Raw genomic sequence first — 24,060 nt, forward strand, 5'->3', positions numbered from 1 at the left:
CCGTTTCCCATCCCCTATAGCCACCTCCCCATCCCCTATAGCTGTATCTCCACCCCCTACAGCCATTTCCCATCCCCTATAGTCCCTTCCCATCCACTATAGCCATCTCCCCATCCCCTATATCCCATCCCCATCCCCTATAGCCCTCTCTCCATCCCCTATAGCCGTTTCCCATCCCCTATAGCCACCTCCCCATCCCCTATAGCTGTATCTCCACCCCCTACAGCCATTTCCCATCCCCTATAGCCCCTTCCCATCTACTATAGCTGTTTCCCATCCCCTCTAGCCCCTTCCCCATCCCTTATAGCCCCTTCCCATCCCCTATAGCCCATTTCCCATCCCCTATAGCCCCTTCCCCATCCCTTATAGCCCCTTCCCATCCCCTATAGCCCCAGATGCACATCCAGATCCTCTTGGAAAAAAATTCCTTTATTCCGGTGGGACGGTGCCGAGCGCCGGCGCCCCGACAGCCCCGGGGGGCCGGGGGGACTGGGGGGGGCGTCGCGGTCCCGGGGTCCCCGACTGGGGGTCTCGGGGTCCTCAGCTGGGGGGGGTGTCGGGGTCCCCGACCGGGGTGGGGGGGTGTCACACTCCCCGGCTGGAGAGGTTGTCGGGGTTCCCAGCCGGGGGGGGGCTCAGGGTCCCCAACTGGGGGTCTCGGGGTCCCTGGCTGGGGTGGGTGGGGTGTGAGGGTCCCCAGCTGGGGGGGTTCCGGGGTCCCCAGCTGGGGGGGGGGTCTCAGGGTCCCCGGCTGGGGTGGGTGGGGTGTGAGGGTCCCCAACTGGGGGTCCCGGGGTCCCCAGCCAGGGGGTCTCAGGGTCCCCAGCCGGGGGGGGGGTCTCAGGGTCCCCGGCTGGGGCGGGTGGGATGTCAGGGTCCCCAGCCAGGGGGTCTCGGGGTCCCCGGCTGGGGTGCGTGGGGTGTGAGGGTCCCCAACTGGGGGTCCCGGGGTCCCCAGCCAGGGGGTCTCAGGGTCCCCAGCCGGGGGGGTCTCGGGGTCCCCGGCTGGGGCGGGTGGGGTGTCAGGGTCCCCAGCCGGGGGGTCTCGGGGTCCGGCTCAGGCCACCCGACACCTCTCGCGGCGGCCGAGCTTGCGGCGCCGCAGGTCGAGGCCGCGCTCCAGGCGGGCGTCCTCCTCCAGCGCCCTGCGGGGCGCCCGAGGCCACGTGTCCCCGCGGTGTCCCCTCCCCGTCACCCCCCCCCACCGTGTCCCCGCCATCCCCTAGAGTGCCCTATAGCCCCATACCCCAGTGTCCCCCCCCCAGCATCCCCAGTGCCCCTCCCGGTGTCCCCTCCATCCCCTATAGCCCCATGCCCCAGTGTCCCCCCCCCAGCATCCCCAGTGCCCCTCCCGGTGTCCCCTCCATCCCCTATAGCCCCATGCCCCAGTGTCCCCCCCCAGCATCCCCAGTGTCCCCTCCCGGTGTCCCCTCCATCCCCTATAGCCCCATGCCCCAGTGTCCCCCCCCCAGCATCCCCAGTGCCCCTCCCGGTGTCCCCTCCATCCCCTATAGCCCCATGCCCCAGTGTCCCCCCCCCCAGCATCCCCAGTGCCCCTCCTGGTGTCCCCTCCATCTCCTATAGCCCCATGCCCCAGTGTCCCCCCCCCCCAGTGCCTCCCCCCAGCATCCCCAGTGTCCCCTCCCGGTGTCCCCTCCATCTCCTATAGCCCCATGCCCCAGTGTCCCCCCCCCAGCATCCCCAGTGCCCCTCCCGGTGTCCCCTCCATCCCCTATAGCCCCATGCCCCAGTGTCCCCCCCCCAGCATCCCCAGTGCCCCTCCCGGTGTCCCCTCCATCCCCTATAGCCCCATGCCCCAGTGTCCCCCCCCAGCATCCCCAGTGTCCCCTCCCGGTGTCCCCTCCATCCCCTATAGCCCCATGCCCCAGTGTCCCCCCCCCAGCATCCCCAGTGCCCCTCCCGGTGTCCCCTCCATCCCCTATAGCCCCATGCCCCAGTGTCCCCCCCCCCAGCATCCCCAGTGCCCCTCCTGGTGTCCCCTCCATCTCCTATAGCCCCATGCCCCAGTGTCCCCCCCCCCCAGTGCCTCCCCCCAGCATCCCCAGTGTCCCCTCCCGGTGTCCCCTCCATCTCCTATAGCCCCATGCCCCAGTGTCCCCCCCCCAGCATCCCCAGTGCCCCTCCCGGTGTCCCCTCCATCCCCTATAGCCCCATGCCCCAGTGTCCCCCCCCCAGCATCCCCAGTGCCCCTCCCGGTGTCCCCTCCATCCCCTATAGCCCCATGCCCCAGTGTCCCCCCCCCAGCATCCCCAGTGCCCCTCCCGGTGTCCCCTCCATCCCCTATAGCCCCATGCCCCAGTGTCCCCCCCCCAGCATCCCCAGTGCCCCTCCTGGTGTCCCCTCCATCTCCTATAGCCCCATGCCCCAGTGTCCCCCCACCCCAGTGCCTCCCCCCAGCATCCCCAGTGTCCCCTCCCGGTGTCCCCTCCATCCCCTATAGCCCCATGCCCCAGTGTCCCCCCCCCAGCATCCCCAGTGCCCCTCCCGGTGTCCCCTCCATCCCCTATAGCCCCATGCCCCAGTGTCCCCCCCCCAGCATCCCCAGTGCCCCTCCTGGTGTCCCCTCCATCTCCTATAGCCCCATGCCCCAGTGTCCCCCCCCCCAGTGCCTCCCCCCAGCATCCCCAGTGTCCCCTCCCAGTGTCCCCTCCATCCCCTATAGCCCCATGCCCCAGTGTCCCCCCCCCCCAGCATCCCTAGTGTCCCCTCCCGGTGTCCCCTCCATCTCCTATAGGCCCATGCCCCAGTGTCCCCCCCCCAGTGCCTCCCCCCAGCATCCCCAGTGTCCCCTCCCGGTGTCCCCTCCATCCCCTATAGCCCCATGCCCCAGTGTCCCCCCCCCAGCATCCCCAGTGTCCCCTCCCGGTGTCCCCTCCATCCCCTATAGCCCCATGCCCCAGTGTCCCCCCCCCCAGTGCCTCCCCCCAGCATCCCCAGTGTCCCCTCCCGGTGTCCCCTCCATCCCCTATAGCCCCATGCCCCAGTGTCCCCCCCCCAGCATCCCCAGTGTCCCCTCCCGGTGTCCCCTCCATCTCCTATAGCCCCATGCCCCAGTGTCCCCCCCCCCAGCATCCCTAGTGTCCCCTCCCGGTGTCCCCTCCATCCCCTATAGGCCCATGCCCCAGTGCCCCCCCCCCAGTGCCTCCCCCCAGCATCCCCAGTGCCCCTCCCGGTGTCCCCTCCATCCCCTATAGCCCCATGCCCCAGTGTCCCCCCCCCCAGCATCCCTAGTGTCCCCTCCCGGTGTCCCCTCCATCTCCTATAGCCCCATGCCCCAGTGTCCCCCCCTCCTCTGCCCCCCCCCCAGCATCCCCAGCATCCCCTCCCAGTGTCCCCTCCATCCCCTATAGCCTTGTGCCCCAGTGTCCCCTCCATCCCCTACAGCCCCATATCTCAGTGCCCCCCATGTCCCCCCAATTCCCTACAGCCCCCTGCCCCAGTGCCCCCCCATCCCCTATAGCCCCGCATCCCAGTGTCCCCGGTGTCCCCCCCCCCACCCCGCCTCGGGGTCCCTGCACTCACGTCCGCTCCCGCTGGTCCAGGTCCCGCACCAGCTCGTCCCGCTGGTTCACCAGTGACACGAGTTCGTCCAGCAGCAGCTGCTCCCGCTGCTGCTGCGCCGCCGACTTCTGCCAGTCTGGGGCCCGCGGCGGGTCAGGGCCCGCGCGCGGCGTCCCCAAACTGTCCCCCAACCGCGGCGTCCCCAAGCCCAGGGGCGTCCCCAAGCCCAGGGGTGTCCCCAAGCCCAGGGATGTCCCCAAACCCAGGAGCATCGCCAAAACCAGTGCCCCCCCCAAGCCCAAGGTGTCCCCAAGCCCAGCGCACCCCAGCCCAGGGGTGTCACCCACAGCTGAGTGTCCCCAAATCCAGAGTGTGCCCAGCCTTGGGCTGTCCCCGAGCCCTTGGATGTGCCCAGTCCCTGGGTGTCCCTGGATGTCCCCGTCCCTGGATGTCCCCATCCCAGGCGTCCCTGTCCCCAGGTGTCCATGTCTCCAGGCATCTTCATCCCCGACTGTCCTTGTACCTGGGTGTCCCCATCCCCGTCCCTGGGTGTCCCCTTCCCCAAGTGTCCCCGTCCCTCTCACTGAGCACCCCCCGTCCCCGGGTGTCCCTGTCCCCAGGTGTCCCCAGGTGTCCCCGGGCGCTCACCCTCGGTGGCCAGCATCGCCCGCAGCTCCCGGCTCAGCAGCTCGAAGCGTCTCTCCAGGTCCTGCTCCTCCACCCTGGGGGCAGCGGGGGGGGGGGGGTGTCAGCCTGCCCTGGGGGGCAATAACCCCCCCTCCAGGGGCAATAACCCACCCTGGGGCAATAACACCCCCCCACCAGGGGCAATAACCCTCCTCCCCATCGGGGGCAATAACCCACCCTGGGGCAATAACTCCCCCCCACCAGGGGCAATAACCCTCCCCATCAGGGGCAATAACCCACCCTGGGGCAATAACACCCCCCCACCAGGGGCAATAACCCTCCTCCCCATCGGGGGCAATAACCCACCCTGGGGCAATAACCACCCCAAGTAGGGGCAGTAACCCACCCCTGGGGCAATAACCCCCCCCACCAGGGGCAATAACCCTCCCCATCAGGGGCAGTAACCCACCCCTGGGGCAATAACCCCCCCACCAGGGGCAATAACACCCCCCCACCAGGGGCAATAACCCTTCCCATCAGGGGCAAAACCCACCCCTGGGGCAATAACCCCCCCACCAGGGGCAATAACCCTCCTCCCCATCAGGGGCAATAACCCACCCTGGGGCAATAACCCTCCCCATCAGGGGCAATAACCCACCCTGGGGCAATAACACCCCCCCACCAGGGGCAATAACCCTCCTCCCCATCAGGGGCAATAACCCACCCTGGGGCAATAACCACCCCAAGTAGGGGCAGTAACCCACCCCTGGGGCAATACCCCCCTCCTCCAGGGCCAATGCTGACCCTGCCAGGATCAATATTTCCCCCCCTGCCAGGGGCAATAACCCCCCCACCAGGGGCAATAGCCCCCCCCCACCAGGGGCAATCCCCCCCCCGGGGCAGCGGGGCGGCGCTCACAGCAGCTGCAGCTGGTCCTGGCGCCGGATCAGGGCGTTTTTCCTGTTCACCAGCGAGAACCACTCCTGGATCAGGGTCTCCTCCCGGAGGGGGTCCGCGCCTGCCACCGTCACCGCCGTCACCGCCACCGCCATGCCCCAGACCCCGACGCGGGACACGGGGATGCAGGGACACGGGGACATGGGGATGCCCCAGACCCCAACATGGGACACGGGGATGCAGGGACACGGGGACATGGGGACATGGGGATGCCCCAGACCCCAACATGGGACAGGGGGATGCAGGGACACGGGGACATGGGGACACAAAGGTGCCCGAGACCTTGACATGGGACATGGGGACATGGGGACACGGGGGATACGAGTGCCCAAGACCCCAACACGGGACATGGGGATGCGGGGACACAGGGACATGGGGACACGAGGGTGCCCGAGACCTCGACACAGGGACATAGGGACATGGGGACGCCCAAGACCCCGACCCCAACATGGGATCATGGGGACACGGCACTGCCATGGGGACATGGCGATGCAGGGACACGGCACTGCCCCAGATCCCAACACAGGACATGGGGACATGGGGACACCCAAGACCCCGACCCAACATGGGATCATGGGGACACGGCACTGCCATGGGGACATGGCGATGCAGGGACACGGCACTGCCCAGGACCCCGGCACAGGACACGGGGACATGGGGACATGGGGATGCCCGAGACCCTGAAATGGGTCTGATGGAGACCCGAACACCAGGAGCTCCTGTCCCCATCAGGTCACCCGTGTCCCCTGCCGTGTCCCCACATCCCAGGTGGGCACCCACGTCCCCCGCCGCGTCCCCGCGTGCCCGTGTCTCAGGCGGCGGCTGGGTCCCCGTGTCCCAGGCGGTCACCGGGGCCCCATGGCGCCAGCGGGGGCCGCATCCCCGCGACGTCCCCGCGATGTCCCCGCGGCGTCCCCGGTACCTGAGTCCATGAGGCGCCGCAGCTCCCGCTCCAGGGCGACGGCCCGGCCGTCGAGCTGCCGCTGCTCGTCCTCGAGCGCCCGCAGCTCCGCCAGCACGTACTGGCCGGCGTCCTGCAAGCGCTGACGCCCGGCACGCTGGCCCCACGGCCGCCGCCACCGCCCCACGGCCACCTCCGCCCCACGGCCACCTCCATCCCACAGCCACCGCCGTCCCATGGCCACCGCTCCACGGCCACCTCCATCCCATGGCCACCACCACCCCGCGTCCTGCAAGCGCTGACGCCCGGCACGCTGGCCCCACGGCCACTGCTGCCCCATGGCCACTGCTGCCCCATGGCCACCTCTGCCCCACGGCCACCGCCGTCCCATGGCCATCACCCCACGGCCACCTCCATCCCATGGCCACCACCACCCCGCGTCCTGCAAGCGCTGACGCCCGGCACGCTGGCCCCATGGCCGCCGCCACTGCCCCACGGCCACTGCTGCCCCACGGCCACCTCCATCCCACAGCCACCGCCGTCCCATGGCCACCACTCCACGGCCACCTCCATCCCATGGCCACCACCACCCCGCGTCCTGCAAGCGCTGACGCCCGGCACGCTGGCCCCATGGCCACCTCTGCCCCACGGCCACCGCCGTCCCATGGCTATCACCCCACGGCTACCTCCATCCCATGGCCACCACCCCACGGCCACCACCCCACGGCCACCACCCCACGTCCTGCAAGCGCTGACGCCCGGCACGCTGGCCCCACGGCCGCCGCCACCGCCCCACGGCCACCTCCGCCCCACGGCCACTACCCCACGGCCACTGCCCCGCATCCTGCAAGTGCTGACGCAGGGGACACTGTCCCCATGGCCTGTCCCTGTCCCCATGGCTGCTCCCTGTCCCCTCCGCCAGCCCCACGGCCCTTTGAGCCCTGTCCTCTGGCCATCCCGTGTCCCCCCAGCCCTCCCGTGTCCCCTCAGCCGTCCCATGTCCCCCCGGCCATCCCGTGTGCCCCCAGTGTCCCCTGGCCCCTCACCGGTCTCTCCTCCTCCGTGGGGCCGGGCTCTGCCGGGGCGTCTGCGTGGGGGGAGAAGTTGGGGTTCAGCCACCCGTGACTTGCGGGACCCCGTCCCCATCTCTGTCCCCGTCCCCATCCCATCCCCATCCCGTCCCCGTCCTGTTCCCATCCTGTCCCCATCCTGATCCTGTCCCCATCCCCGTCCCCATCCCATCCCCATCCTCATCCTCATCCTGCCCCCCCGTCCCTGTCCCCATCCTCATCCTGTCCCCATCCCTGTCCCCATCCTGTCCCCAACTCATCCCTGTCCCCACCCCATCCTGTCCCGGTCCCCATCCTGTCCTCATCTAGTCCCCATCCCTGTCCCATCCCCATCCTTGTCCCCATTCCCATCCCCGTCCCCATGCCATCCTGTTCCTGTCCTTGTCCCCATCCCATCCTGTCCCTGTCCCCATCCTGTCCCCATCTCATCGCCGTCCCTGTCCCCATCCCCATCCTGCCCCTGTCCCCATCCTGTCCCCATCTCATCGCCGTCCCTGTCCCCATCCCCATCCTGTCCCTGTCCCCGTTCCTGCCCTCATCTTGTCCCTGTCCCTGTCCCCATCCCCATCCTGTCCCCATCCCTGTCCCCATCCCCATCCTGTCCCTGTCCCCGTTCCTGTCCTCATCTTGTCCCCATCCCTGTCCCATCCCCATCCTGTCCCCATCCCTGTCCCCATCCCCATCCTGTCCCTGTCCCCGTTCCTGTCCTCATCTTGTCCCCATCCCTGTCCCATCCCCATCCTGTCCCCATCCCCATCCTGCCCCTGTCCCCATCCTGTCCTCATCTTGTCCCTGTCCCTGTCCCCGTCCCCATCCCTGTCCCCATCCCCATCCTGCCCCGTCCCCATCCTGTCCTCATCTTGTCCCTGTCCCTGTCCCCGTCCCCATCCCTGTCCCCATCCCCATCCTGCCCCTGTCCCCATCCTGTCCTCATCTTGTCCCCATCCCTGTCCCCGTCCCCATCCCTGTCCCCATCCCCATCCTGCCCCTGTCCCCATCCTGTCCTCATCTTGTCCCCGTCCCTGTCCCCGTCCCCATCCTGTCCGTCCTTGTCCCCATCCCCATCCTGCCCCTGTCCCCATCCTGTCCTCATCTTGTCCCCGTCCCTGTCCCCGTCCCTGTCCCCATCCCCATCCTGTCCGTCCTTGTCCCCATCCACATCCTGCCCCTGTCCCCATCCTGTCCTCATCTTGTCCCCGTCCCTGTCCCCATCCCTGTCCCCGTCCCCATCCTGTCCGTCCTTGTCCCCATCCACATCCTGCCCCTGTCCCCATCCTGTCCTCATCTTGTCCCCGTCCCTGTCCCCATCCCTGTCCCCATCCCCATCCTGTCCGTCCTTGTCCCCATCCCATCCTGTCCCTGTCACTGTCCCCGTCCCCATCCCGTCCCCACTCACCGGGGGCCGGCTGTGCTGGGGGGGCCGCGGGGCTCTTCCTGCCGTCACCGTCACCGTCACCGTCACCCTGGGCAGAGCAGGGACACCGGGGACAGAGGGTCAGTGCTGGGGGGGGACGGACAGACCCCAACCCCCCCCCCCGCCGCCGGGACCCAATGGGGGGGCGGGGACACATTTTGGGCCACCCCACCATGGTGACGTGGGCCGGGGGGGGGGGAACGCGTTTTGGGGCCCCCACAGTGACACGGGGGGGGCACACATTTTGGGACCCCCATGGTGACATGGGGGGAGGAAGACATTTTTGGGACCCCCCCACAGTGACGCCGGGGGGGGGGTGACACGTTTTGGGACCCCCCCACACACAGTGACACGGGGCAGGGGGACACATTTTGGGACACCCCCCCCCCCACGGTGATGTGGGAGGGGGGGAGACATTTCGGGACCCCCACGGTGACACCAGGGGGGGAACATGCTTTGGGACCCCCCACAATGACACCGGGGGGGTGACACGTTTTGGGACCCCCCACACACAGTGACATGGGGCAGGGGGACACGTTTTGGGACCCCCCCCCACGGTGATGTGGGAGGGGGGGAGACATTTCGGGACCCCCACAGTGATACCGGGGGGGGGGGGAAACACGTTTTGGGACCCCCACGGTGACGCAGGAGGCAGGGGGACACATTTTGGGGCCCCCACAGTGACACCGGGGGGGGGAAACACGCTTTGGGACCCCCACGGTGACACCAAGGGGGGGGGAACACGCTTTGGGACCCCCACAGTGACACCGGGGGGGGGGGGGAAACACGCTTTGGGACCCCCACGGTGACCCCAAGGGGGGGGGAACACGCTTTGGGACCCCCACAGTGACACCGGGGGGGGGGAAACACGCTTTGGGACCCCCACGGTGACGCAGGGGGCAGGGGGACACATTTTGGGGCCCCCACAGTGACATGAGGGGGGCACACATTTTGGGACCCCCCCACCACCACCACGGTGACGCCGGGGGGGGGGGGAGGCGGTCCTCACCCCGGGGGGGGCGCGGGAGCCGCGGCGGCGGCGCAGCAGGTCGGCGTCGCGCAGGCGGGAGAAGGCGCCGGAGCCGCGGGAGGCCGGGGGGGCGGCGGGGGCCCCCCCCGAGCACGGGGACGGGGAGGGGGACGGGGACGGCGGCTCCCCCCGCCCCGAGCGCCGCCGCCGCCGCGGCGGGGGCACCACCGCCGCCGCCCCCCCCCCGGCCTCCCGCGGGGACGGGGACGGGGCCCCCGCGTCCCCGGCGTTGGCCGAACTCCCAGAGTCCTTTGCAGCCTCTAGCTTGGCCGAACTCCCAGCATCCTTTGCAGCGCTGCCGTTAGCTGAACTCCCAGAGGCCTTTGCAGCCTCCGGGTTGGCCGCGCTCCCAGCATCCTTTGCAGCCCCCGAACTGACCGAACTCCCAGCATCCTTTGCAGCGATGCCATTGGCCAGACTCCCAGAGGCCTTTGCAGCCTCCGGGTTGGCCGCGCTCCCAGCATCCTTTGCAGCCCCCGAACTGACCGAACTCCCAGCATCCTTTGCAGCGATGCCATTGGCCAGACTCCCAGCATCCTTTGCAGCCTCCGGGTTGGCCGCGCTCCCAGCATCCTTTGCAGCGAGGCTGTTAGCCACGTTCCCAGCATCCTTTGCAGCCCCCGAACTGACCGAACTCCCAGCATCCTTTGCATCCTCTAGGACAGCCAATATCCCAGAGTCCTTTGCAGCCTCTAGCTTGGCCAAACTCCCAGCATCCTTTGCAGTGCTGCCGTTAGCCGAACTCCCAGAGGCCTTTGCAGCCTCTGGGTTGGCTGCGCTCCCAGCATCCTTTGCAGCCCCCGAACTGACCGAACTCCCAGCATCCTTTGCATCCTCTAGGACAGCCAATATCCCAGAGTCCTTTGCAGCCTCTAGCTTGGCCAAACTCCCAGCATCCTTTGCAGCGCTGCCGTTAGCCGAACTCCCAGAGTCCTTTGCAGCCTCCGGGTTGGCCGCGCTCCCAGCATCCTTTGCAGCCCCCGAACTGACCGAACTCCCAGCATCCTTTGCAGCGATGCCATTGGCCGTGCTCCCAGAGTCCTCTGCAGCCTCCAAGTTGGCCGAACTCCCAGCGTCCTTTGCAGCGATGCCATTGGCCGTGCTCCCAGAGTCCTCTGCAGCCTCCAAGTTGGCCGAACTCCCAGCGTCCTTTGCAGCGATGCCATTGGCCGTGCTCCCAGAGTCCTTTGCAGCCTCCGGGTTGGCCGCGTTCCCAGCATCCTTTGCAGCCCCCGAACTGACCGAACTCCCAGCATCCTTCGCATCCTCTAGGACAGCCAATATCCCAGAGTCCTTTGCAGCCTCCAAGTTGGCCGAACTCCCAGCGTCCTTTGCAGCGATACCATTGGCCACGCTCCCAGCATGCTTTGCAGTGATGCTATTAGCCAGACTCCCAGCATCCTTTGCAGCCTCCAAGTTGGCCGAACTCCCAGCATCCTTTGCGGCAGTGATGTTGGCTGAGTTCCCAGCATCCTTTGCAGCCCCTGAGTTGGCTGAACTCCCACCATCCTTTGCAACTACTTTTTTGGCTGTGCTCCCAGCATCCTTTGCAGCCCCTGAGTTGACCAAACTCCCAGCATCCTTTGCAGTGATGCTCTTAGCCAAACTCCCAGAGTCCTTTGCAGCCCCAGGGTTGACCAAACTCCCAGCATCCTTTGCAGCCCCTGAGTTGACCAGATTCCCAGAGTCCTTTGCAGCAGTGATGTTGGCCGAACTCCCAGCATCCTTTGCAGTGCCGCTACTGCCCAAACTCCCAGAGGCCTTTGCAGCCCCTGAGTTTACCAGATTCCCAGCATCCTTTGCAACCTCCAAGTTCATCGAACTCCCAGAGTCCTTTGCAGCCCCTGAGTTGACCAAACTCCCAGCATCCTTTGCAGCGACGCTCCTAGCCAGACTCCCAGCATCCTCTGCAGCCTCCAAGTTGCCCGAATTCCCAGAGTCCTTTGCGGCAGTGATGTTGGCCGAACTCCCAGCATCCTTTGCAGCAATCCTACTATCCAGACTCCCAGAGCCCTTTGCAGCCCCAGGGTTGACCAAACTCCCAGCATCCTTTGCAGCCTCCAAGTTGACCAAACTCCCAGAGTCCTTTGCAGCAGTGATGTTGGCTGAGCTCCCAGCATCCTTTGCAGCAATCCTACTATCCAGACTCCCAGAGCCCTTTGCAGCCCCAGGGTTGACCAAACTCCCAGCATCCTTTGCAGCCTCCAAGTTGACCGAACTCCCAGAGTCCTTTGCGGCAGTGATGTTGGCTGACCTCCCAGCATCCTTTGCAGCAATCCTACTATCCAGACTCCCAGAGTCCTTTGCAGCCTCCAAGTTGACCGAACTCCCAGAGTCCTTTGCAGCAGTGATGTTGGCTGAGCTCCCAGCATCCTTTGCAGCAATCCTACTATCCAGACTCCCAGAGTCCTTTGCAGCCTCCGAGTTGACCGAACTCCCAGAGTCCTTTGCAGCAGTGATGTTGGCTGAGCTCCCAGCATCCTTTGCAGCAATCCTACTATCCAGACTCCCAGAGTCCTTTGCAGCCTCCAAGTTGACCGAACTCCCAGAGTCCTTTGCAGCAGTGATGTTGGCTGAGCTCCCAGCATCCTTTGCAGCAATCCTACTATCCAGACTCCCAGAGTCCTTTGCAGCCTCCGAGTTGACCGAACTCCCAGAGTCCTTTGCGGCAGTGATGTTGGCTGAGCTCCCAGCATCCTTTGCAGCAATCCTACTATCCAGACTCCCAGAGTCCTTTGCAGCCTCCGAGTTGACCGAACTCCCAGAGTCCTTTGCGGCAGTGATGTCGGCTGAGCTCCCAGCATCCTTTGCAGCGCTGCTACTGCCCAAACTCCCAGCATCCTTTGCAGCCCCAGGGTTGGCCGTGCTCCCAGCGTGCTTTGCAGCGGCGCCGCTCACGGCAGGGTCGGGGGGGGCCGCCCGGGGCTGGGGGGGGCCGGGGGGGGGCCCGGGCGGCCCCCCGGCGCAGACCCCCCGCAGCTGCCACAGGTAGGTCATGACGCTGAGGCGGTCGGGGCCCCCCGGGCGCGTCATGTCCGCCGGCGCCAGCAGCCGCCCCACGCCCAGCGAGGCGAAGCCGTCGAAGGCCTGCGGGCAGGGCGGCCGTGGGGCCCCGGCGTCCGGGAGCCCCCGGCCCCCCCCCCAAACCAACTGCGTCCAGGGGCCCAGGCATCCGGGAGCCCCTGGCCCTGACCTGGCCCGTGACCCACCCCCCCCCCCCCGGCTGCATCCAGGGGCCCTGGCGTCCGGGAGCCCCCCCCCCCAAACCCATGACCCCCCCCCCAGCTGCACCCAGGGGTCCTGGCGTCCGGGAGCCCCCCCCCCCAAACCCATGAACCCCCCCAGCTGCATCCAGGGGCCCTGGCGTCCGGGAGCCCCCCCCCCCCAAACCCATGAACCCCCCCAGCTGCATCCAGGGGCCCTGGCGTCCGGGAGCCCCCCCCCCCCAAACCCATGAACCCCCCCCCCCGCTCCATCCAGGGGCCCCGGCATCCGGGAGCACCCCCAACCCGACACATGACCCCCCCCCCCCACTCCATCCAGGGGCCCCGGCGTCCGGGAGCACCCCCCCCCAACCCATGAACCCCCCCAGCTGCATCCAGGGGCCCTGGCGTCCGGGAGCCCCCCCAACCCATCGCACAGCTCCACTGCTGCATCCAGGGGCCCTGGCGTCCGGGACCTTTTCCCCCCCACCCCACCCCCCCTGGCCTGACCCATGCTCTCCCCCCCCCCCCAGTTGCATCCAGGGGCCCTGGTGTCCAGGGAGCCCACAGTGACCCCCCCCTCCCACTCCTGACACCCTAGGGACCCCCCCCAACCCAATCTCCCCGCCCCCACTGCTCCCAGGGACCCAGGCATCCAGGGACCCCCCAACACCTCCTCGGGGACCTGCCCCCACCAAGGGGCCCAGGCGTCCGGGCCCCTCCCCACTCACCAGCTTGTTGTTGCCTTTGATGTCCAGGGGGTCCAGGGCCTCGTAGTTGCTGGAGGGGGGAGGACAGATAGGGGGTGGCACCTGGGGTCCTGGGGGGGAGTCCCCGCCGGGGGGGGGGGTCCCCCAGGGCGTCCCCATGTGTCCCCAGGGCATCTCCCCCCACCACGTCCCATGACCCCAGCGTGACCCAAAGGGTCCCCAGCACCTCCAGGACCACCTGGGTGCCCCCCCCAGGCCCCCAGGGTGTCCCCAGAGCATCCCCTGTCCTCCCCCCCAGCATGTCCCTAGGGTCGCCGATGTCCCCAGTGTCCCCAGGGGTCCCCATCACCCCCATCATGTCCCCAGCGTGTCCCCAGGGGTGTCTCCCATCACCCTCAGCATGTCCCTGAGATGTCCCCAGAGTGTCCCCAGTGCCCCCTCCAGCATGTCCCCCTCTTATTCCCAGGGTGTCCCCATGGGTGTCTCCAGTGTCCCCACGGTGTCCCCAGGTTCCCTTGTATCTCCATTCCCCCACCCTGGGTGTCTCTGATGTCCCCAGAGTCTCTCCAGTGCCCTCCAGCATGTCCCAGCATGTCCCCAGGGGGGTCCCCGGTGTCCCCACTGTCCCCAGAGTGTCTCCAGGGTGTCTCCTATGTCCTCAGGGTGTCCCCCATGACCCTAGGTGTCCCCACGGGTGTCCCTGCTGTCCCCGTGTGTCCCCAGGGGGGTCCCCACTGTCCCCAGGGTGTCTTCTATGTCCTCAGGGTGTCCCCCATGACCCTAGGTGTCCCCATGGGTGTCCCCACTGTCCCCAGTGTGTCCCCAGGGGGGTCCCCACTGTCCCCAGGGTGTCTTCTATGTCCTCAGGGTGTCCCCCATGACCCTTGGGTGTCCCCACGGGTGTCCCCACTGTCCCCAGCGTGTCCCCAGGGGGGTCCCCACTGTCCCCAGGGTGTCTTCTATGTCCTCAGGGTGTCCCCCATGACCCTAGGTGTCCCCATGGGTGTCCCCACTGTCCCCAGTGTGTCCCCAGGGGGGTCCCCACTGTCCCCAGGGTGTCTTCTATGTCCTCAGGGTGTCCCTGAGAGTCCCCACGGGTGTCCCCGCTGTCCCCAGGGGGTCCCCATGGGGTTCACGGGGGGGTTCCCGGCGTCCCCCGCACTCACACCAGCCGGGGGTGGAAGCGGTGCAGGATGGCGCAGAAGGCCAGCCCGTTGCGCCAGGACGTGCTGAAGTTGGTGACGCGGACGCCGCGGTACCCGGCCGTCACCTCCTGGCACCACTCCAGCAGCGACCGGCTGCTGCTCGGCCCTGGGTCCTGCCACCACCCGGGGTCAGCCACGGCCCCCGGGGGGGTCCCCCAGCCCCCTGGACCCCGCTCGGCCCCCCTCAGACCATGCATGGGGGTCCCCAAGGCTCCCAGAATGACCCCAGACCATGCAAGGGGGTCCCTGAGCCCCCAGATCCTCCTCAGTCCATCCATGGGGGTCCCCAAGGCTCCCAGGACAACTCCAGACCATGTGCGGGGGTCCCTGAGCCCCCAGATCCCCCCAAGACCATGCATGGGGGTCCCCAAGGCTCCTAGGATGTCTCCAGACCATGCATGGGGTGGTCCCTGAGCCCCCAGACCCTCCCCAGCCCATACATGGGCTCACGGCTCCCAGGACCACTCTGAACCCCCCCAGCCCATGCACGGGGGGGAGGGGTCCCAAGCCCCCCACCTCCATCCCTGACCATGCGTGGTGGTCCCCAAGGCCCTCCATGGCAGCCCCAGACCCCCTGGCCCATGCATGGGGGTCCCAGAGCCTGCCCAGGGCAGCCCTAGACCACCCCCAGCCCATGCACAGGGGGGTCCCCAAAGCTCCCGGGACCACCTTGCCCCCCCCCGGGTTATGCATGGGGGTCTCGGAGCCCCCCCCCCAGCTGCACTTACCACTGGGGGGGCATCAGGCTCCTCACCAGGGTCAGGGGGGGCCCCCTGTGCCCCCAACACCGGAGGGGGCCCCTGGGCTGTGTGGTTGCCCCCCGCCACAGCAGAGCCTGCAGGAGAAGGAGCTCAGGGACGGGGAGAGGACCCAGGTGTCCAGGGGTCCCCCCTACAGCCTCCCCCACCTCCCAGGGACCCAGGCGTCCGGGGGACCCCCGCACCCCCCGGGGACCCAGGCGTCCGACACCGTACCCCGCTGCGGGGGGGCAGCTCTCCCCGCCGTCGACTCTTCCTCCTCCTCGGCCAGCGCGTCCAGCTCGCGGGGGGGTTCTGCGGGGTGTGGGGGGGGGGAGATTTGTCAGTTTGGGCAGGATTGGGGCAGTTTGGGGCTGTTCAGGGCCACTTGGGGCAGGATTGGGGCAGTTTGGAGCATTTTAGGGGCATTTGGGGCAGGATCGGGGCAGCCTGGGGCCATTGAGGGCAGTTTGGGGCAGGATTGGGGCAGTTTGAGGCCATTGAGGGCGGTTTGGGGCAGGATCAGGGTGGTTTGAGGCATTCTGGGGCAGTTTGGGGCAGGATTGGGGCAGTTTGGGGCCATTGAGGGTGGTTTGGGCAGGATCAAGGCAGTTTGGGGCAGGATCGGGGCAGTTTGTGGCAGGATCGGGACGGTTTGGGGCAGGATCGGGGCAGTTTGAGGCCATTGAGGGCAGTTTGGGGCAGGATGGGGGCAGTTTGGGGCAGTTCAGGACGGTTTGGGGCAGGATGGGGGCAGTTTGGGATAGTTCAGGACGGTTTGGGGCAGGATGGGGGCAGTTTGGGGCAGGATGGGGGCAGTTTGGGGCAGTTCAGGACGGTTTGGGGCAGGATGGGGGCAGTTTGGGGCAGGATGGGGGCAGTTTGGGGCAGTTCAGGACGGTTTGGGGCAGGATGGGGGCAGTTTGGGGCAGGATGGGGGCAGTTTGGGGCAGTTCAGGACGGTTTGGGGCAGGATGGGGGCAGTTTGGGGCAGCCCAGGGCGCCGGGGCGGTCGGGGGACCCACCGTGGGGCGCGGGGCCGTCCCCCCGCTGCGGCCACCCCCCGCCGGCCGCCCCCTCCTCCTCGTCGCTCTCGGCGAAGTCGCCCAGGTCGGCCACGTCGCAGGGCTTGATGCTCATGAGACTGGCCACGCTCTGCATGTCCTCGTCCCTGCCGCCGCGCCACAGGCGTCCCCCGGGGCCCCCGCGCCCCCCCAGTGTCCCCTCCAATGTCCCCAATGGGTCCCCTGCGTCCCCCCATGTCCCCACCAGCATCCCCAACGGGTCCCTCGTGTCCGAGCATCCCCACGTCCCCCCATCTTCAGCATCCCCCAACATCCCCCCGTCCCCTATGGCCCCTGCTGTCCCGTGTCCCCCAATGCCCCCCCCCAACATCACCCCTCTTTGGGCGGCCCTGTGCCCATCACCAAGATGGCCGGCCCACCCTCACCCCTATGTGGGCACCCACTCGCCCAACACCAAGATGGCCACCCTCTCCCACGGCGTGGGGAGGGTGCCCACACCCAAGATGGCCGCCCCACGCTCACCCGCCCAGGTGCCCAACACCAACATGGTCGCCCCGCCCTCCAGCAAGTGCCCATAACCAAAATGTCCGCCTGCCCGCCCCGGCCCCATGCTCCCGCCCGCCCGCGCCCACAACCGAGATGGCGGCCGCGGCGTCGCGACTCACGTGGCGCGGCCCTCGCGCAGGACGGTGGCCGTGAGGGTGAGGCGGAGGCAGGCGGCGGCCACCTTGCGGGAGCGGGGCCGCAGCGGCAGCGCCAGGGCGGCCGGGGCCGGCGCGGGGGCCACGAACCGCGCCACGTTCACGGCGGCGGCGGCCAGCGCCGAGCGCCGCCCCCGCGACTCCTGCCGGCGGCGTCAGCTGGTTGGGGGGGGGGGCCGGGGGCCCAGGCGTCCTGGAGCCCCCAACACCTCCCTCAGGGGGCCCAGGCGTCCGGGGACCCCCCCCCCCACAGGAGGACCCAGGCGTCCGGGACCCCCCCCCCACAGGGGAACCCAGGCGTCCGGGGACCCCCCCCCACAGGGGGACCCAGGCGTCCGGGACCCCCCCCCACAGGGGGACCCAGGCATCCGGGGACCCCCCCCCCCCACAGGGGGACCCAGGCGTCCTGGAGCCCCCAACACCCCCCCAGGAGACCCAGGCGTCCGGGACCCCCCCCCACAGGGGGACCCAGGCGTCCTGGAACCCCCAACACCCCCCCACAGGGGGACCCAGGCGTCCGGGGACCCCCCCCCACAGGGGACCCAGGCGTCCGGGACCCCCCCCCACAGGGGAACCCAGGCGTCCGGGGACCCCCCCCCACAGGGGACCCAGGCATCCGGGGACCCCCCCCCACAGGGGGGCCCAGGCGTCCTGGAGCCCCCAACACCCCCCCAGGAGACCCAGGCGTCCGGGACCCCCCCCCACAGGGGGACCCAGGCGTCCTGGAACCCCCAACACCCCCCCACAGGGGGACCCAGGCGTCCGGGGACCCCCCCACACAGGGGACCCAGGCATCCGGGGACCCCCCCCCCCACAGGGGGACCCAGGCGTCCTGGAGCCCCCAACACCCCCCCAGGAGACCCAGGCGTCCTGGACCCCCCCCAACAGGGGGACCCAGGCGTCCTGGAGCCCCCAACACCCCCCCACAGGGGGACCCAGGCGTCCGGGGACCCCCCCCCACAGGGGACCCAGGCATCCGGGGACCCCCCCCCCCACAGGGGGACCCAGGCGTCCTGGAGCCCTCAACACCCCCCCCCAGGGGGCCCAGGCGTCCGGGACCCCCCCCCCACAGGGGGACCCAGGCGTCCTGGAGCCCCCAACACCCCCCCAGGGGACCCAGGCGTCCGGGGACCCCCCCCCACAAGGGCCCCAGGCATCCTGGAGCCCTCAACACCCCCCCAGGGGGCCCAGGCGTCCGGCTGCCGCTCACGTTCTCGATGACGAACGTCCACTCCTTGTCCTCATACTCGTCCGCGTGCGGGTCCTGGGGGGCCACGGCGTCCCCGTGAGCGCACGAGGGGCCCCGACCCGTGCGAGGGGACACTCGTGCGAGGGGACCCGACTCGTGCGAGGGGCCCTGACTTGTGCGAGGGGACACATGTGTGAGGGGACCCGACTCGTGCGAGGGGACACACGTGTGCAAGGGGACACGCGTGCAAGGGGACCTGACCTGTGCAAGGGGCTGTGTGTGTAAGGAGACCCGACTTGTGCAAGGGGACCCTGATCCGTGCGAGGGGACACGTGTACATGAGGGGACCCGACCCGTGCGAGGGGACACGCATGCACGAGGGGACCCGACCCGTGTGAGAGGACACGCATGCACGAGGGCACACGCGTGCACGAGGGGACACTGACCCGTGCGAGGGGACACGCGTGTGCGAGGGACCTGACCCGTGCAAGGGGACACGCGTGCACGAGGGGACACGCGTGTGTGAGGGCACACGCGTGTGCGAGGGGACGCGACCCATGCGAGGGGACATGGGTGCGCGAGGGGACGCACGTGCGCGAGGGCACACGCGTGTGCGAGGGGACCCAACCCGTGCAAAGGGACCCGCGTGCGCGAGGGGACACGCGTGTGCGAGGGGACACGCGTGTGCGAGGGGAGGCCGCACCCGGTAGAGCGTCACCACGATGTCGACGTTCTCCGGCACCACCCAGGTCACGGCGCCCCGGTACGGGTTCCCGATGCCCGGCTGCCAGCTGTGGGGCTGCGCGGCGCCCTCAGCCCCACACCGCCCCACACCGCCCCCCGCACCGCCCCACGCCCCCCCGCACCGCCCCACGGCCCCCCACGGCCCCGCGGGTTCCCGATGCCCGGCTGCCAGCTGTGGGGCTGCGCGGCGCCCTCAGCCCCACGGCGCCCCACACCGCCCCACGGCGCCCCCCGCACTGCCCCACGCCCCCCTGCACCGCCCCACGGCCCCCCACAGCCCCGCGGGTTCCCGATGCCCGGCTGCCAGCTGTGGGGCTGCGCGGCGCCCTCAGCCCCACGGCGCCCCACACCGCCCCACGGCGCCCCCCGCACTGCCCCACGCCCCCCCGCACCGCCCCACGGCCCCCCACGGCCCCGCGGGTTCCCGATGCCCGGCTGCCAGCTGTGGGGCTGCGCGGCGCCCTCAGCCCCACGGCGCCCCCCGCACTGCCCCACGGCACCCCACAGCCACCTCCAGAGCCTGGGGTCCACAGAGTCCCCATAAGCCCCCCGGCCCCACAGGCGACCCCAACCAGCCCCAGCCCCACAGCTGCCCCCCAGCCCCACAGCTGACCCCGACCACCCCCAGCCCCACAGCTGCCCCCCGGCCCAACAGGTGACCCCAACCAGCCCCACAGGTGACCCCGGCCCCCCGGCCACCCCCCAGCCCCACAGCTGCCCCCCAGCCCCACAGCTGACCCTGGCCCCCCGACCACCCCCAGCCCCACAGCTGCCCCCCAGCCCCACAGGTGACCCCGGACCCCCAGCCACCCCCCAGCCCCACAGCCGCCCCCCAGCCCCCCAGCCGCCCCCTAGCCCCCCAGCTGCCCCCCAGCCCCCCAGCTGCGCCCCAGCCCCCTGGCCGCCCCCCAGCCCCACGGCCGCCCCCCAGCCCCCCCCCAGCCCCCCAGCTGCCTCCCGGCCCCCCAGCCGCCCCCCAGCCCCCCAGCTGCCCCCCGGCCCCCCGGCCGCCCCCCAGCCCCACAGCTGCCCCCCAGCCACCCCCTAGCCCCCCAGCTGCCCCCCGGCCCCCCGGCCGCCCCCCAGCCCCACACCTGCCCCCCAGCCGCCCCCCAGCCGCCCCCCAGCCCCCCGGCCCCCACCTTGGAGCAGACGCGCCGGTTGCGCCTCGTCCACACCACGACGAGTTTGTCGGGCTGCCTGCGGCCCCGGGCTCGTTAGCTAACGAGGGGCGACGACCCCGGCCCCCCGGCGCCCCCCGGCCCGGCCCCCCGGCTCGCCCGGGGCCTGCGGCAGCCCTTATCGGCCGCGGCAGGGCGGCCGTGGGGCGGCGGCCGTGGGGTCCGGTGCCCCCGAGATAACGGCGGGGAGACGCCGGCCGGGGCCTCCGCCCCACGGCTGCCGCCCCACGGCCGCCGCCCTGCCCCACGGCCGCCCCCCGGCCCCACGGCCGCCGCCCCACGGCCGCCGCCCTGCCCCACGGCCACCATCCTGCCCCACGGCCGCTGCCTCACGGCCGCCACCCTGCCCCATGGCCACCATCCTGCCCCACGGCTGCCCCCTGCCCCACGGCCGCCACCCTGCCCCACGGCCGCTGCCTCACGGCCGCCACCCTGCCCCATGGCCACCATCCTGCCCCACGGCTGCCCCCGGCCCCACGGCCGCTGCCCCACGGCCACCACCCTGCCCCACGCCCCCCCCCCCCCCGGCTCCATGGCCACCATCCTGCCCCACAGCTGCCCCCTGCCCCACGGCTGCCCCCCAGCTCCACGGCCGCTGCCCCATGGCCGCCACCCTGCCCCACGGCCGCCCCCCAGCCCCATGGCCGCCGTCCAGCCCCACGGCCACCCTGCCCCACGGCTGCCCCCTGGCTCCACGGCTGCCACCCTGCCCCACAGCCTCCCTGCCCCATAGCTGCCACCCTGCCCCATGGTCATCCTGCCCCATGGCTGCTGCCCTGCCCCACAGCCAACCTGCCCCACAGACGTCCTGCCCCACAGACGTCCTGCCCCACGGCCTCCACACCAGCTTCTGCCCCACTGCAGCCCTCGAGCCCCCCCAGCCCCACTGCAGCCCTCGAGCCCCCCCAGCCCCATTGCAGCCCCCATAACAGCCCCACTGCAGCTTCAGAGCCCCCTCAGCCCCATTGCAGCCCCCATAACAGCCCCACTCCAGCCCTAGAGCCGCCCCCAGCCCCCACGGCAACCCCCAGTGCCCCCCTTGGCCCCATCCCGCCCCACAGCCCAGCCCCCCCCCCACCCGCCGTGGGGTGAGTCACCCGTTGCTCAAGAGCCACCCAGGGCCGCACCCGGCCCTGCCCCACAGCACCCAGCCCTGGACGCCTGGGTCCCCGGGGTGTCCTCGCCCCACGCCGGGGGGGGGGTGCAGTTTGGGGAGGGTCCCCAGATTATGGAGGGGGGGCAGTTGGGGGTCCCCCAGCCCTTGGGGGGGCAGTTGGGGGTCCCCAGCCCCCCTGCCATGCCCCCCCCCCCACCGGCCCCAGGCAGCTGCTGCGGTCGGGGGGGGCTCGGGCTAAGTTTAGCCCCCGGGGTGGGGGGGGATCAGGGCTATATTTGGGGCCAGAGGAAACCGGACACCCCCGGCCCCCCCGGCCTCTGCCCCTTCCCCCCCCCCCCCCGGGGCTATTTTTAGGTTCCCTGACTAAATATTTGCCGTTTTCCGCCAGGGCCCCATTTATGGGCATTTTGGGCTCAAAACGAAACCCGTGGCCCGGGGGGGGGGGGGGGGGGGAAGGGCTCGGGGGTAGATTGGGGGACGGGGGAGGGGGGATCGCCGGGACCCCCTGGGGGGGCCGGCCAGGACCTGCCCCCCCTCCCCGCCCCCCATCCGTGGGGCTGAGCGCCCCCCCCCCCCCCGGCCGGCAGGAAACATCCCGCTTCCCCTTTCGCAGGCAGGAACTGGCGGCTCCTATAGGGACCCAGCCTCTATACGGGCCCTGCCCCCTATACGGACCCAGCCCCCTATACGGACTCAGCGCCCTATACGGGTCTTGTCCCCCCATAGGAACCCAGCCCCCCCATATGGGCCCTGTCCCCTATACATTCCTCGGCCCCCCCCATATGGACCCAGCCCCCCATAAGGGCCATGTCCCCTATACGGACTGAGCCCCCTATATGGACCTTGTCCCCCCATACGGACCCAGACCCCTATATGGACCTTGTCCCCCCATACGGACCCAGACCCCCATAAAGCCCCCCCCCAATACAGGCCCTGTCCCCCAAACGCATCCAGCCCCCTATACAAGCCGTGTGCCCCATATGGAGCCAGCCCCCTATACGGGCCCTGTCCCCCCATACAGACCAAGTCCCTCCCCCCCATGGAACCGGCCCCCCATACGGACCCCGTCGGCTCCGTACAGCCCCCGGGCCCCACACCAGCCATGGGGCAGCCGGGGACCCCAGGGGACCCCAGGGTGGGGGCAGCTGGGGACAGGCAGGATGGGGGGGGCAAGAGGGGGCCCAAGGGAGGTTTCCACGGGGGTCGGGAGGGGTCTTGGGTGGTTCCCACGGGGGTCGGGGGGGTTCGCAGGTGGTTCCCAGGGGGGTCCCCGGGGGGGGTCCTGGTGCCAGGGGGGTTCCCACGAGGGTCCGGGGAGGGGGAGTTCCCACAGGGATCCCACTGCCGGGGGGGGTCCCACAGGGAACCCCGTGGGGAGTTCCCATGTGGTTCCCATGGGGGTCTGGGGGGGAGTTCCCAGGGAGGTCCCAGTGCTGGGGGGGGGTCCCATAGGGGACCCCACGGGGGGTTCCCGCGTGGTTCCCAGGGGGGTCAGGAGAGGGAGTTCCCAGGGGGTCCCAGTGCTGGGGGGGGGGTCCAACAGGGGACCCCACGGGGGGTTCCCGCGTGGTTCCCAGGGGGGGTCAGGAGGGGTTCCCAGGGGATTCCCAGGGGGGGTCCCAGTGCCGGTGGGGGGGGGTCCCACAGGGGACCTCGGGATGGTTCCCGCGTGGTTCCCACGGGGGGATCCCCGGGCGGTTGGTGCGGGTGCCAGGGGGAGGGTCTCCGGGGGGGAGGGTCCCACGGGGGGGGGGTGCGGGTGCCGGGGGGGGGGGTCCCCGTGTCCCCCCGCTCACCACTTCCTGGAGCTCTCCAGCAGCAGCTCCTCGTAGCAGGCCACGACGTGCACCTTGGCCGCCCGCTTGCCCACGCGCTGCAGCCGCTTCCACACCGAGCCCATGGCCCCCCCGGACCCCCCCCCGGCACCGCCCGGGCCCCCCTCCGCCGCGCCCGCACCCCCCGCCGCCGCCACCGGCTGCTCCGCCGGGGCCGCCCCCCCCCGCCGGCACCGCCCCCCCGCACCGCACGGCACCGCCCCGCCAGCCGCCCGGCCCCCCCCCGGGCCATACAGTCCCGCCTGGGCCATAGAGCCACTGTCCCGGGCCATATAGCGCCCCCCCCCGGCTATATAACCACCCCCTTGGGCCATACAGTCTCCCATCTGGGCCATAGAGCCACTGTCCCGGGCCATATAGTGCCCCCCCGGCTATATAATCACCCCCCCCCAGGCCGTATAGTCCCGTCTGGGCCATAGAGCCACTGTCCCGGGCCATATAGCGCCCCCCCCGGCTATATAATCACCCCCCCCAGGCCGTATAGTCCTGCCTGGGCCATAGAGCCACTGTCCTGGGCCATATAGCGTCCCCCCGGCTATATAACCACCCCCCCAGACCATACAGCCCCCTCCTTGGGCCATATAGCCATTCCTCGGGCCATATAAGTACCCCCTGGCTATATAACCACCCCTCCCCAGGCCCTACAGCCCCCCCTTGGGCTATAGACCCACATCAAGGGCCATATAGCCCCCCCCAGGCCACATACCCTCCCCCAGACCACATATCCGTCCCTCCTGTCTGTAACCTGCCCCCTAATCTGCCCCCAGTCCCCCAAACTGCACCCCAGCTCCCTACAGCTCCCCAAACTGCCCCACAGGCCCCCAATCTACCCCACAGCCACCCAATCTGCCCCCAGACCCCCCATCTGCCCCCCAGCCCTCCCAATCTGCCC

The 24,060-nt window shown here is 70.1% G+C and overlaps 1 protein-coding gene across 5 annotated transcripts; it reads right to left on the reverse strand.

Moving 5' to 3' along the window:
- Positions 1-411: 411 nt before the first annotated feature.
- EHBP1L1 (EH domain binding protein 1 like 1) lies at positions 412-23,316 on the reverse strand. Of its 5 annotated transcripts, XM_068923699.1 has the most exons (19): positions 23,130-23,316; positions 20,178-20,235; positions 18,995-19,090; positions 18,313-18,366; positions 17,067-17,245; positions 16,402-16,547; positions 15,614-15,691; positions 15,368-15,474; positions 14,601-14,752; positions 13,456-13,504; positions 10,644-12,608; positions 9,501-10,571; positions 8,474-8,540; positions 7,054-7,094; positions 6,029-6,149; positions 5,068-5,167; positions 4,171-4,244; positions 3,544-3,658; positions 412-1,145 (listed from the first exon to the last, which is right to left on the reverse strand). In XM_068923699.1, the coding sequence occupies exons 1-19, from the start codon at positions 23,231-23,233 to the stop codon at positions 1,058-1,060; spliced, it is 4,665 nt and encodes a 1,554-aa protein (XP_068779800.1). In that variant the 5' UTR covers positions 23,234-23,316; the 3' UTR covers positions 412-1,057. The 5 variants fall into 5 exon arrangements, 4 of the variants coding, with proteins under 4 accessions (XP_068779800.1, XP_068779802.1, XP_068779798.1 ...); XM_068923701.1 differs by having other exon boundaries at positions 9,501-12,608; positions 17,067-17,128; XM_068923697.1 differs by having other exon boundaries at positions 9,501-12,608.
- Between the last annotated feature and the right edge of the window lie 744 nt (positions 23,317-24,060).

The sequence above is a fragment of the Struthio camelus genome, chromosome 35 (genome assembly GCF_040807025.1).
Source record: "Struthio camelus isolate bStrCam1 chromosome 35, bStrCam1.hap1, whole genome shotgun sequence".
In the NCBI taxonomy this organism is placed as follows: domain Eukaryota; kingdom Metazoa; phylum Chordata; class Aves; order Struthioniformes; family Struthionidae; genus Struthio; species Struthio camelus.

What these genes read in the sequence shown, in the direction of transcription:
- EHBP1L1 (XM_068923697.1), bottom strand. Translation starts at nt 23,233, where the DNA reads ATGGGCTCGGTGTGGAAGCGGCTGCAGCGCGTGGGCAAGCGGGCGGCC. An exon ending in AGCTGCCCCCCCGCAGCGGG is followed by an intron (nt 15,475 to 15,613) that starts GTACGGTGTCGG and finishes CTTCTCCTGCAG; the next exon opens with GCTCTGCTGTGGCGGGGGGC. An exon ending in GCGGCGCCTCATGGACTCAG is followed by an intron (nt 5,168 to 6,028) that starts GTACCGGGGACG and finishes TGACGGTGGCAG; the next exon opens with GCGCGGACCCCCTCCGGGAG.